The 14137-nt window shown below is 37.5% G+C and overlaps 1 protein-coding gene across 2 annotated transcripts in view; it reads right to left on the bottom strand.

The window, feature by feature from the left end:
- Window positions 1-11: 11 nt before the first annotated feature.
- glis2b (GLIS family zinc finger 2b) overlaps window positions 12-14137 on the bottom strand; it is a 69875-nt gene continuing 55749 nt past the window's right edge. For both annotated transcript variants that reach the window (XM_053514652.1, XM_053514651.1), the window contains 4 exons: window positions 4856-5038; window positions 4551-4684; window positions 4352-4470; window positions 12-4276 (listed from right to left, as the gene is read on the bottom strand). In XM_053514652.1, coding sequence (XP_053370627.1) covers window positions 3600-4276; window positions 4352-4470; window positions 4551-4684; window positions 4856-5038 — 1113 coding nt within the window. In that variant the 3' untranslated portion in view covers window positions 12-3599. The remainder of the gene's footprint in view (window positions 4277-4351; window positions 4471-4550; window positions 4685-4855; window positions 5039-14137) is intronic.

The raw sequence follows: 14137 nt of genomic DNA, 5'->3' as shown, positions 1-14137 counted from the left end.
TCCCACCCACATACCCAAAGGATCTTCTACCAACATCTTGGCACCGCAGTGGCGCAAGGGGCACCTAGGTGGTTTTAATGTTATGGCTGTGTGTGTATGTGTGTCTGCACTTACACATTTATTTAATTCATAATAAAAGGCACTTGGAAAAAAAAGAAATACTGATATTAAAATGTCAATGTGCAAAAAAAACAAACAAAAAAAACAATACCGGCCTTTCCTGGCCATAGTCACGCATTAACCCTTTGGGCACCACTATGGCACTTAAATTCTTTTAGTTTAATATCCAAGAGTGAAAATAGGTCTATATAATATTGCTTTAAATTACACAAATTTTTTTTTTAAAGTGAAATGGTGCTTTTTGTACCGTATACATGTTGCCCTTGCTGTGGTTAATCACTGGATCAAAGATTTCTGTATTTCTGTGTCCTGGTCCTGCCAGACGAGGACACTGTCCCAACACTTTCAATTATTGCTAATGTTTCTCTTATAAAGGAAACTGCATAAACAAGAACACACTTCTCTTAAGTGCTCAAAGGGTTAATGAATCAAACAGCTTATTTGATATTTAAACATTATTGACCCTGAAGGGTCTGTGTCATAAGGAGCTTTCTCAAATTATCAGAAGAGCAAATAAGAGTGGAGGGGAGAAAAGAAGTTTATTCTGTGTGAATAATAATTTAGGAAAATGCTGTGATAGCAGTGCTGTGAACTATTATAATCCCGCACCCACAAAAAACATGCTGGTACACTGCAATGGACTTTAGTGTGTGTCCCCACTCCTACCCAGTGCTCCCAGAATATTCTTAACCTCACCAGGATAAAGTGGTTACTGAAAGTGAAAGAAATGAATATGTAAAATATTAGGTTTGGAAATGATATTTAAGATTTAACTAATTTTCATGGAAGCAATGCAAATGTCTGCAATGCAGATAGTGCAAATTTCTCTTCACTCACTCAGCTGACATGAATCTCCTGTCTTTCTACTTTCATTGGCACTGGAGTTATGTTGGTTATTTATTTTGGAATTTACATACTGTGTGATAAGCCTGCATCATAAAACCAGTTACCAAAGTTCCTACTAAAAACATAATTTGAATGATTGTTTTTCATGACAAATTAAAAAAAAATATGAATTTAAAAACATAAGACACAACTTCACAGTGACAGGAAGACTTGAAGAGATGCCTATTGTTGCTGAAACTAAACTTGCATAACCTAAAACGCCCTGGAGTGAATCTTAGAGGTGAATTGGTGCATTTCAAAGAAACTGCTTAGACAATCTTTCTCACCATACTTTCTTTTCAATCCTCCATTCTCAAAGCTCTGAGGGAGAAAGCACAGCATAGAGCAGCAATAGCAGAGCCAAGGAGATAAAGCAACATCAATATCAACATCAGATAAAATGTCTCGTCCAAACCATATAACAAATGTAAAATAGTCACGTAGTGTTTTTCAATGAAACTGGAATTGTATGGCTTTTAAGTTGGAGCTTGAGGTGGGGTCAGGGATTGGAAATACAGATGATGGACATGAATGTCCAAGATTTAATTTCTCATTAAAACTGAATTATCATTTCAAGTCTTTGCAGGCAACTAATGGTTTTGAGGAATGTTCTGAAAAGCTCAGTCATAAAAGGATATACTTGTGTTGAAAATACATTTCAACATTTTTATTCAGGTGAGGAGACTTGGTAGTAAAATCTAATCAAGTACTTTTAAAGAAAGAGCTCTTAAATGTAGATTATAAGTATCTGTAAACAGAAGAGCCACTTTTTTGTAGAAAATGAATGTAATTTTTTTAAGCTGTACTGAAGTAAAAAAAAATTGGCATAGTGTATATGCCTGCAAAAGTCACTTTTTCACATTTGACCCAGAGGCCAGTACTGCACACTAATTGTGTTTGTCTGCATGTGAGTGTTTTATGTACACAGTGTGCTGTCTTCTCGACATTTGCTGCCAGGATTTGTCACAGAAAATGGATCTGTGCCATGGTTTGCTAGCATAGTGTGTAAGGTTGTCCAACAGGTGGCATTAGTGCCACAGTCATCTACATTGCGGTGGTATGCAAAATACAACACCTTTGTCTACCTTAAAACTCAGCTGAGTCTTGTGTCTGTTACTATCTAAAATAAGCCAGACTCAAACCTGTAAATAATGCTGGTTGGCTGTTTTTGAGAAGACAGATTGTCTGAAGCAACCTGAAGCCTCAGTTCAATGTAATAGACTAGCAGTTAGCCAGACAGTATAGCAGCTCTCACTAGAGGTTTGTCTGTCTGTGGGAAACGAACAGTATTTCTGTATGACTAAAATAGCCCTATGAAATGCACTGATTGTCCTCTGAAGTAAATAAACAATCATTTTAACCTACCATACAGACTCCACTGACAAAGATGACTGAAATCAGTATGGCGCTGCCTGAATAAAAAATACATGCATGGTATATTTACCTGCATTATCAGAATGCTTATATGAAAAGCCCTCAAACTAGTTTTACAGTTCACCACAGGGTGATATCAAACTAATAATCATTACATAAGGTGTACTTGGTGTGTCACACACACTGACGTCCAGAGATGCCTGTTAAATATTAAAAAATAAAAAGTTACTAAAACACAAGTATGGATTCTTAAGACTTCAGTTTGTATTATCTCTTACACAGTATCTCTGTCCATTAAACATTTTCCACTGCAGAAATCTAAGGAGGATTTTCAGAAACTCTAAGGAACCCACAAAATTTAGGCATGTAATCACTCCTAGGTATTAGTTCCTGTGATGCAGAAAAAATTCAAAGGACCAGTTTTCTATCTAGTTAAATAGGGAGATATAGCAGTAATGGATTGATTAGAAGACTCCAACACAAATTTTAAGTAGCTATAAACATCTAAAAATAAATCTGATTGTTCCAGCTGGTGTGCATGCAGTTTTCTATATACTTAAAAAATGATAGTCCCAGTTTCTCTACATGTGGCAGTGTAAGAATCGAACAGGCCAGACATTTTACGGTAACATCATTACCACCAAAGCAACTGACTTGTTTTAAACTTTAAAGTATCCAGAGTACATACCATGCTGTGGTAAAAATCGTAGATGGTAGCTTCACAGAACAACCCTTCTACCCATAAATTGAAAAAAAAAAATCTGTTTTAGATAACAAACAGTAATCACAAAGTCAACTGTGTTTTGCAGTGCCTTACAGAATTAACGGTACTTTTAAAAAAGTGACCTGACTATGACAAGTTTAACATGTGTGTAATAGTTTAAAAAGCTGTATTATTGTTAATACTATATTTGAACAGTGGGGCAGATCCAATAAAGGCTGATAAAGCAGTAAAGCTTAGCTTGCTCCATGTTCTGCAGTATGAGAGAGAGGTTAAACAGGAACTTAGTCAGTAACAGAATATTTATGGAACCTTTTGGTTTCTTAAAAAACTCAGTGGGTTATAAACAGATACAAAATGAAAATGACAATGGTGAAAATGAATGGGTAGACATGTAACTTCAAAGGAACATGAACAGCTGTTGATTTTTAAAAATGAAAAATCGTCCCTTTGACCTTTGATCCCTGTGCTTCCCCTTTTCCCCTTCCTTCACTCCATTTCAGTTGACCACAGCTGGCTTCAACATTAAAGAGCCTGAAGGTATAACTACCCAGGATAAGGGGTCATGGGATGTTCCTGTGGAGAGGTTGAGAATGCCTCTAGGGCTCTCATCCTCACCCTCATTTACTCTAGAACTGCCCTTTGCCTGTCCTCTGCGATCTGAGCACAACACAGGCACAACAGGCAAGCCAAGGGCTGAGGATGAGAAGGCAGGGGGCAGCAATGGGGACTTAGCCAGGCCATTGAAAGACAGGACAGGCGAGCTGGGACTTCCCAGCATGCTTAGGTCCAGGGGTCGAGGACTCAAAGGAGACAAGGGCAGGGAGGTTCCTAGGAGAGCAGCTGCTGCACTAGGGAGGATGATATGGGCATAGCTCAGCTCAGACTCTTTCCCTGTGATATGAGATGGCTTTAGCACAGGTGAGCCCCCGCCCCCTCCTTGTCCTCCAACTCCCCCTCTGGGATTTGTCTGCTGGTCCTGTGAAGCCACAAAATGCCCATGGGCTTTAATGTGCTTTCGCAGAGAGCTTGGGTCTGTGTAACGCTTCAGACAGCCAGCCATCTTGCAGTAGTATGGCTTATCCACATAATGCGTACGGGTGTGCTTAAAGCGGTCACTGGAGTTTGAGTACCGCTTATTACAGCCTTCATAAGGGCAAATGTAGGGCTTCTCACCTGTAAAATAACAACCAAATGTCAAGATCACTAATCAAAAGGATACAACATTGCACTTCAGTGCATATCACTAACCTGTGTGCGAACGATTATGGATCTTGAGGTTTTCCAAACGTGAAAAGCTCTTATTGCAGGTAGGGCAGCGGTGCGGCTTCTCATTGGTGTGTGTACGAATGTGGATTAACATTTTGTACCTGAAATCGAAGATACTTAAGTCTAGTCATAGACATTATTTTGTAACATATGTATATTCCTGTACCTAGAAGCTCCTCACCTTGCATTAAAGCCTCTTCCTTTACGTGCACAGCCCTCCCAATGGCAGCAATACCCAGAATCCCTCTCAGGCTTTACATGAAAGTCATTTACGTGGTCCACTAAATCTTGCAAGGAGTCAAAAAGCAACTGGCACTGCAAAGTAGATCTGGAATTAAAGAACTGGTACCAGCAAACGCATTATTTCATTCGTGTAGTTTTTATAAAGGAATGAAGTATGTACAGTGTGTGTATTGGATAGGTGACACGATAGGTAGATTGTTTGTATAAAAAATTTTTTGATTGTGATCCCCAATATTTTCTTACCTTCCTCCATCGACAGGATAACTGTTCATCTGCTGAAAGGTCAGGTGAGGCCCTTTTATCCTTGGGCTGGCCAATAAACATTGAGGATGGCAGATGGAGCCTTCCTCCTCCTCCAATTGGTAAAAAGAACTGAAAGGCTTGTGAAGGGGCCCCTCCCTCAACATAACGGATGTGAGTGGAGTCCTGTTAGAGAAAATGAAAATAAGGAAGGTTGAGATAATTCTATATGGATACTTTAATATAAAACTTTTTTTTTTTTAACTCTAAGGACATTTTTAAAAGTTATAAGTAATGTCTAACTGTATATGTAGTATATACAGTGCATCTCAACATTTTGAACATCATGAAAAAGTAAATTTTCTGCTGTAATTTATTTTACAGATCTGGCCATTAAAAATGCACTTTTTGAGAAAAGGGATCGCGCGGCAAGTGTGAAAATGCCCTTCATTACCCGTAGGGGCAGTCGTGCTTCACTCTGAAGTATTGTGTGTCCACTGAAGCCGAAAATGTGTTATCTCTCTTAGTAGCCTATTGACAGCAAGCGACAGAGCTCATAAACATGTCGAGCTCAAATTGTAAATACTGATATGTATTTATTCTTCAATTTCTTTTCTCCTTCAATAATGATACTCCTTTGACTGCACTTTCTCCATTCAGTATTATTATTAGTAGTAGTCCTCCGAATTTATACTTATTGTTATTATTCTTTTTATTATTGTTACGCACCCTTGCGTGTGCAAAAAGACAAAGTACAACAAAGAATACAAAAATGTATGATGTTAGCCTAAAACATTGTTTTATTGTGTTTATGCGCTTTAAATACATACTAAACAATAAACACTGCCTTGTGCAAAGTGAAAGTGAGTTGCGCGTGCAGCTTTTTGATGAAAAGACAGATCAACACATGCGCAGATATGAGCAGATTTATCGATAAAACTACAGACATGAAATGAAACAAACACAAAAATATATGCTACTCGCTGAATACAACGCGACAGCACGCAGAATCCCTTTGTCCCAGTCTGACTGCGCTTTCTCCATTCATTCGTAGTAGTACACTAAAAAATGCTAAGTTTCTGCAAACACATCGTTGGGTTGTTTGTGCTGGGTCAAAAATCTGTGTTATTTTGGGTACTTTAATCACACTGTTGGGTTGCTTTTGCTATGAATACTAAAAGTGCTGCATGATTAAACTCAATGCAAAAAACGGGAAAAAAATGTCTCAGTTTCCTTTCTAGACTTTTTGTTTGTTCTGTTGTTTATACAGTAAACTCATGGGTGAACACGATGATTAAAGAATTTAATTAAACACGAATGATGACTTTTTTTACCCTCCTTGCTAAATCATAACCGTGTGATATTGATATATATAAGTGGCATTTAAATGATTAGTGATTGGTGCATGGGCGTCAACTCACACGTTCTGTAATATTCTATTGTCATTCATACTGCGTACAAAGGATTGGCTTGTACAGGTTCCTTTACACTGAGCAGCAGTCGACGCCCCGCTGTAACCAGAAGATTATCGGCTATGACACGTAGCCTTCTGAGTTTGGAGGCCAGGGTTGGTTGGTTGGTTGGTTGGTTGGAAGCACGTTTGAAGGAGGCGATAACGTCACAAACACACACACAAACTCTTCGTGCATACACACCTACAGTATGAGACACGAGTGCGGACACAAACAAACTCTCCGTGCACATGCGCGCACACACGCACACACACACAATCTCTTCGTGCAGATACACTGTGCAGGGAACAACTAAACAACAGGTCTTCACTTCGTAATACACCTGGCCATTACAACGGGTTCCAAATTATTATGCAAATTGGATGTAAGTGTCAAACATTAAATGTTTGTTTTTTAAATTAAACTCATGGATGGTGTTGTGTCTCAGAGCTCTTTGGATCACTGAAATTAATCTCAGACACCTGTGATAATTACTTTGGCAGATAAGCCCAATTAAAGGAAAATACTGAACAATGTTCCACATTATTAAGCAGGCCACAGATTTCAAGCAATATGGGAAAGAAAAAGGATCTCTCTGCTGCCGAGAAGCGTCAAATAGTGCAATACTTTAGACAAGGTATGAAAACATTAGATATTTCACAAAAACTTGTGTGATCATCATACTGTGAAAACATTTGTGGCTGATTCAGAGCACAGACGGGTTCGTGCAGATAAAGGCAGAATGAGGAAGGTTTCTCCCAGACAAATTTATCGGATTAAGAGAGCAGCTGCAAAAAAGACCATTACAAAGCAGCAAACAGGTATTTGAAGCTGCTGGGGCCTCTGGAGTCGCGCGAACCTCAAGGTGTAGGATTCATCAGACACTTGCAGTTGTGCATTAACCTACTATTTGGCCAGCCTTAACCAATGCTCACAAGCTGAAACGGTTGCAGTGGTGCAGAAGAAGGTCTATAAGACTCCAGCTGTTGACTTGAGCACTGCCAACAGGCCCTCAATTCAATTAGGATAAAATTTAATTAACTAGAATTAAGTCTGGATACTCCGATCTTGCTCTAAACATGATATTCCCCTTTTAGCTATCCTTTTAGCAGGGCCTGAGAAGGAATTGGATAAGCACTTGTATTAGTGCATGCAGGGTGTATTTTTTAGAGATTAAAAAAAATATATGGGCAATCTAAGTAACCAACATAGTAACAATAAAAAAAAAAACAGCATCAATCAAAATAAGCTATCCGCTTAAATCAGCTTCAGTTTTTGCCATCTATTTGAAATTTTAGAATTTATAAATACAAATAGACTATTTTAGTGTAGAATTTTATGCGTAGTAATGACAAGTAAAGATATAGAAAACCTCCCCTTCATCTAAATGATTCTGGAAAAGCACAGCACGTCTACATAGAAATAGCATAAACAAACTATATCAGTTAGGATTTAGGCCTCAACACAGCACAGAGACAGCACTTGTTAAAGTAGCAAATGATCTAGGGCTGAAACGATTCCTCGAGTAATTAGATTACAATAAATAATCGAGGCAAAGTCTTCTGCCTTAAAGCTTCTTTTAATTAATTTTAAAAGTTTGCATTATGTTTTTGCGCAATTATACATCGCTAGTAAACACCAACGAAGAAGAACCGCTTACATCACCCAAAAAGCGGAAGAAGACGCAAACAGTTAGCTGTGTATAGATTTGATGGATTGTTCTGTTGCAGGCTGTAAAATAGACTTATCAGCGAGCCAAGAGATGAAGAAAGCAGGAAGAGAAAATGACAGAAATTGTCAGTAAAGGCTTATATGTTATGCCTGAGCTGTAGATTTTGGAACTTTTAGTTCTGACAGTTTACTTGCACACCTTAGTGTTTTTGTATAATTATTTATTTCAATGTGTGCCTTAGTTTTTTTTATATTTAAAGTCAAATTTTTTTTGTTGGCACTGTAATACACTTAATTCATCTCAGTTAGCCTTAATACCCCTATCTCACCTATGCAGTTTCGAACGGTAACCGGAAGTACGGTTCATCATGATTCCCCATGTTTTTTTTGGCGCTGCGATTACATTTTCATCTTTCCGTGCGAAAAAAAAAAATTTACATGTTAAAAAATGTTACGAAGGCTCATGGTGCCCAGCACCGCATCTCACTGGGAATCAAACCGCATGGGTAAGATAGGGGTATAAGGTATTTCTTGTATTGTGTATAATGACAATGTTTATTTTTTATAAAATGCTGTATGCATTTAAAAAAATAAAAGTAGATTAAAAAAAAAAAACAATTAATCTTTGTTTCTCTTATATATTTTACATTGCTGTTTAATTAAGCAAAAGTACATTTTATCCGATTACTCGATTAAAACTTTGGTAGAATACTCGAATACTAAAATATTCGATAGCTACAGCCCTAAAATGATCACTGATCACAGTTGCAGCACTATACTTGTGTTACTCAACCTGAGTGCAGCTTTTAACACCATTGATCACAGTATTCTCCTTCACAGATTAGAAAATGTAGTAGAAATTAAGGGAACGGCCCCCTCCTGGCTCAGAACCTATTTGACTAATCATTATCAGTTTGTAGATTTAAATGGGGACTATTCTGCATGTTCTCAAGTGGAGGTTGGTGTTCCACAGGGTTCAGTTTAAGGCCCACTGCTTTTTTCTCTTTACATGCTTCCTCTGGGAACATAATTCATAAGCATGGTATTAGTTTACACTGTTATGCTGATGACACACAGTTATATCTTAGCAAAACCAGATGAAAAAAAAACAGCTTACTAGAGTTGAGCAATGTGTGCAGGACATCAGAGATTGGATCTTAATTAACTTCCTTTTGCTTAATCCTGATAAGACAGAAGTTCTAGTCATAGTACCACAGCTAGAAGCAAGCTTTCTGATCACATTGTAACTTTAAATGGCCTTTCTGTTTCATCAAGTGCAGCAGTAAAAGACTTTGTGTGATTATAGATTCATTGACAGTGAGAGCCTTTCATTTAAAGCACATGTGGATAATATTTACAGGATAGCATTCTTTCACCTCAGAAATATTGCCAAAATAAGCAATATATTGTCACTAAACGATGCAGAAAAACTAGTTCATGCTTTTATCACCTCTAAGAAGAGCCTTTATGTTTGTTTTTCCTTCTGGCTCTCCCTTTTTAGTTATGCTGTCATAGTTAGTCCTGCTAGAGTCCCTGCTTGCACTCTGCACTAAATATGCATTCACCTTATACATTGTGTGACTGTGACCATACCTAACTGCCATCTCTCCTTTGCGTCTCTTCTCCCTCTCCCTCTTTCCCTCCCCTGTCTCTGTGTCGAGCTATAAATCTCGCTCCTGAGCTGCCAGTTATCCAGACCCCCTCTGCCCCCTGGACCTGGCTGACTCATCCTGGTGTTCCACTTCTGGTTGGATATCTCGTCACATGGATGTCTGGGGGCAGTTCCAGCTTTCCACAAGATGGGTCTGTCACTCGATAGTTTAGGACTGGCGTTTCCTACAGTCTACCTGAGCCTTCAATAACAAACTGGAATATATATATACTTAAACACATATCCTGTTATACTGAACTTCCAGCCTCCTAACATACAGTATGACCGCAGATCAATGCCTATTATCAGTTATCACCCAAATGAAGATGGGTTCCCTGTTGAGTCTGGTTCCTCTTAAGGTTTCTTCCTATTACCATCTCTGGGAGCTTTTCCTTGCCACTGTCACCGTCATCCTCGGCTTTTTCATCAGGAACAATCTAATCATTTTAATTCATACACATTCACATTTCTAAAACCTTCAATTTTTTTTTTGTGTAAAGCTGCTTTGGGAGATTTTCAATTGTTAAAAGTGCTATACAAATAAAATTGAATTAAATTGAATATAAGAATCATTATTTCTCTCCGTCTCTTCATAGGAGAGTCGTGGCTTAGATAAAAAAAGTAATTTTTTGTTCCTTATCATATATAAACAGCCAAAAAACTGTACAGTAGGTTGGTGCGATAAACTCGGAGAAAAGCACAAATGAGCCCATAGATGGCAACAATTGGCTAATTTGACTGTGCTAAACAAAAAAGAGATTGTCTTCCATTCTACCCAGACAGCATGGAGAATTTTGCTCCCTTTGATTCTTGGCTGCTGGCTTGGACTCCACTTAGAACCCTACTTTTACAATTACAACCCAATTCTAAAAAAGTTGTGACAAAATGGAAATTGGTGATAAAACCAAAATGTCATCTGTAAAGTCTCATTACTGTGAACTACATTAAAAATGCATTATTTGATGTAAATTTAATTTAATTTTTCATTTATTTATTTATTTATTTTTTTTAAATCATGCACCAATTTAAAATCTGGTGGCTTTAACGTCCCCAAAAAAGTTGGAACAGTTGACTGTTAACCTCTTTGGCATGCATTTGGGCATTAAAGACACTAGCTTTTCAAGTTTAACTATGAAGATTTTTTGGGCCATTATTCAGGTCTTCAGCTGCGCAGTTGTATGGAGTCTTCGTTGCTATATTTTGCACTTTATAATGCACCATAGATTGTCAATTGGAGCACACAGGCCAATCTAGCACCCGTACTTTGTGTTTAGCAGCAATGCATGTGTAATCTGAGTAGAATGCACTTTGAAAAAATGGTGTTTGGATGGCTTCAAAAAAAAATGGATGAATGCATTAATGGTGTCCTCACAGATGTGCAATATACCCAATGCCACGGGCACTGGCACAACCCCATACTATGATTGATGCTAGCTTTTGGACTAGACTGATAACAGCTTAGATTGTTTTTTTTTTCTTTGAGCCAGAGAACATGTTGGCTGTTGTGGACTTGTCAGGCCATAAAACAGTGTTCCACGTTTTCAGTGTTTCACGGTCCACCTCAGAGCCCAGAGAAGTGTTTGCCATCTATTGACAGTATTGATGTACAGATGTGGCCATTAAGAATGCGCGCGTTTTCCGGTCAGATGCCGCAATTTGGCGCATGGCGTGCCGCGACTTGCCGCAAGCAACATTCGGGAATTTAAATAAATGTGTTGTGCTTCACTAAATATCCACCAGATGGCACATGGAAGGACTTTATCTAAAAGCCAGACCAAGTACAACGAAGAAGTGTGTATAATAATTTACAGTAGCCTAAAACTATATTTTTTTCCAATTCTGAAACAAACATGAATTTTATTTTGTTTTACAACAGATCTTTCATGATGAATGTGTGTAAATGCACTTCATATTATTTTACATTTACATTTAGGCAGACGCACTTTTTCAGAGTGACTTACATTTATTTCTTTTTTGTTTTCTCATTACACATCTGAGCAGTTGAGGGTTAAGGGCCTTGCTCAAGGGCCTAACAGTGGCAACTTGGTGGTTGTGGGGTTTGAACCTGGAATCTTCCGAGCCGTAGTCCAATGCCTTAACCACTGAGCTACCCCTGGCCTCATTATTTTCATAATGATGAAATCGGATGCCCAAAATCGTGCTTTTAAATTCCTAATACGTTTCTTATATAGTTTTTGTAATGTCTTAACAGGGACAAAACAGTGAAAGACATGTTTTTTTTTTGGTTTAAATGGTCTTGAAATTAATTTAATTTCCTGATTGTAGGCAATCTGATAGTTATGCGAATGTCCTGATTCGTAAATATGTTAACATGTCTTATTTAACGTAAAAATGTTTTGCCATTATCAGAGGACATGATTAAACAATATATATACTCAGCAAAAAAAGAAACGTCCTCTGGCTTTCAACTGTTTTTACTTTCAGTAAACTTAATGTGTAAATATTTGTATGAACACTAAAAGAGTCAACACCATAAGACATAAACTAAAAATGTTTCACAATGTGTCACTGAATGAAGGGAGGCTTAAAATCAAAAGTACCAGTCAGTATCTGGTGTGACCACCAGCTGCTTAAAGTACTGCAGCGCATCTCCTCCTCATGGACTGCCTATTGCAGACAGTCTGAGCACTGATGGAGGGATTGTGCAGGTGTTGTTACACGTGGACTTCCACTGCGAGGATGATCAGCTGTCCTTCCTGTCTCCTTGTAGCGCTGTCTTAGGCGTCTCACAGTGCGGACATGGCGATTTATTGCCCTAGCCACATCAGCTGTCCTCATGCCTCCCTGCAGCATGCCTAATGCACGTTCACACAGATGAGCAGGGACCCTGGGCATCTTTCTTTGGGTGTTTTTTACAGTCGGTAGACAAGTCCCTTTAGTGTCCTGCGTTTTTAGAACTGTGACCTTAAATGCCTCCTTTTTGTAAGCTGTTAAGGTCTTAACGACCATTCCACAGGTGCATGTTAATTAATTGATTATGGTTAATTGAACATGCATAAAAAACATTGTTTAAACCCTTTACAGTGAAGATCTGTAAAGTTATTTGGATTTTTACAACATTATTGTTGAAATACACAGCTTTGAAAAAGGGACGTTTCTTTTTTTTGCTGAGTATATATTATTATAGTAAGTAAATATTATTTCATGAACACGAAGTGCTTCGGGCTTTTTATAATAATCATCATGTTTTTTTGCTGTGTGCGTCCAGCATTGAATAATTAATTTATCCATTATTTAATCACAGCTGGAAATAATAGCTAGAATGTGATGTGATTGTGAATTTATGACTGAAATAAAGCTGTTCGTCTTTTGTAAAGTACTTTTACTTTACAAAAGACAGTGTTTTTATCAAAAGGCTAAAACGCTTGTAATAAACGCGTGTTGTACCGTATATACAACGCAACAGCGCACTCCGTTACTGTAATCCCTCTTCTCACCTGTCATGTAGGTCTGCTCGGTCTTGTTAAATCATTTTAAACCCCTCAATTCTGCGAATTCCCCATCAGCAAAACCGGTTTGATAACTTGATAACACCTATCGTGAATGAAAGTTGAGAAGAAGGATAACAGTAACTGGGGTTCTGTGGGTGTTCACCTTGGAGCGCGCTGTCGCATGTCGCTGTTGTATTCAGCGAATATATTAAACTAAATCTTGTTTGCTTCAGCATTGGAAATAATGTTGTATTGGGATAATTTTATTAAAGATCATACACTTTTTTGTACTTCATCTTTTTGCACACGCGCGGGAATCTCTAAATTTGAACAGAAAATAATAGTGGGCTGGTAGGCACATTATTTTTTATATAATTTAAACGGCTGAATTAGGTTAAATATACACAATAAATTAATAATTGCATTTGCTTTACATTTGAGCACTCGTCTAAATAGCTACCATATCATATATTTATGTCTAATACTGTTTTATTCATATTTTACAACATTACATGGAGTTTGTAATTTACTTGCGATTGTACTTTTAAAATGTAACCCAAAATGTAATCTACAGTACTTCAGCAGTGAATGAGAAATTTGGTCCGTCTGCCTTTCAGATAAAGTTCTTATTTAATATAATTGTATTATTTATTTAATTTTCTTATTATAAATATGATTCTTATTCTCTATATTCTTGTCGAGTATAGTCCTTCAGAGCAAATCAAAAGATTCTGCGGAATCTCTGCTCACCTTTCATTCACGATAGGTAAGAATTTATCAAACTGTGTGCGCTGTTGGAAAATACTGTAGAGGGTTTTAGATTAATTAAGAAGACAGAGCAGACGTCTCCGCCTAAAATAAATGTAAAAAATAAAAATGATTAATGATAGCAATTAAATCAGACTTAATAGTTGTATTTAATACTTTTCTTTTTATTTACTGTACAGTCATATTATGCTCTCTCTCTCTCTTTATCTATCTATCTATCTATCTATCTATATATATATATATATATATATATATACACACACACACACACACACTCACCTAGGATTATTAG

The sequence above is a fragment of the Clarias gariepinus genome, chromosome 16 (genome assembly GCF_024256425.1).
Source record: "Clarias gariepinus isolate MV-2021 ecotype Netherlands chromosome 16, CGAR_prim_01v2, whole genome shotgun sequence".
Lineage (NCBI taxonomy): Eukaryota > Metazoa > Chordata > Actinopteri > Siluriformes > Clariidae > Clarias > Clarias gariepinus.
This window is presented reverse-complemented; position numbering and strand designations above follow the sequence as displayed.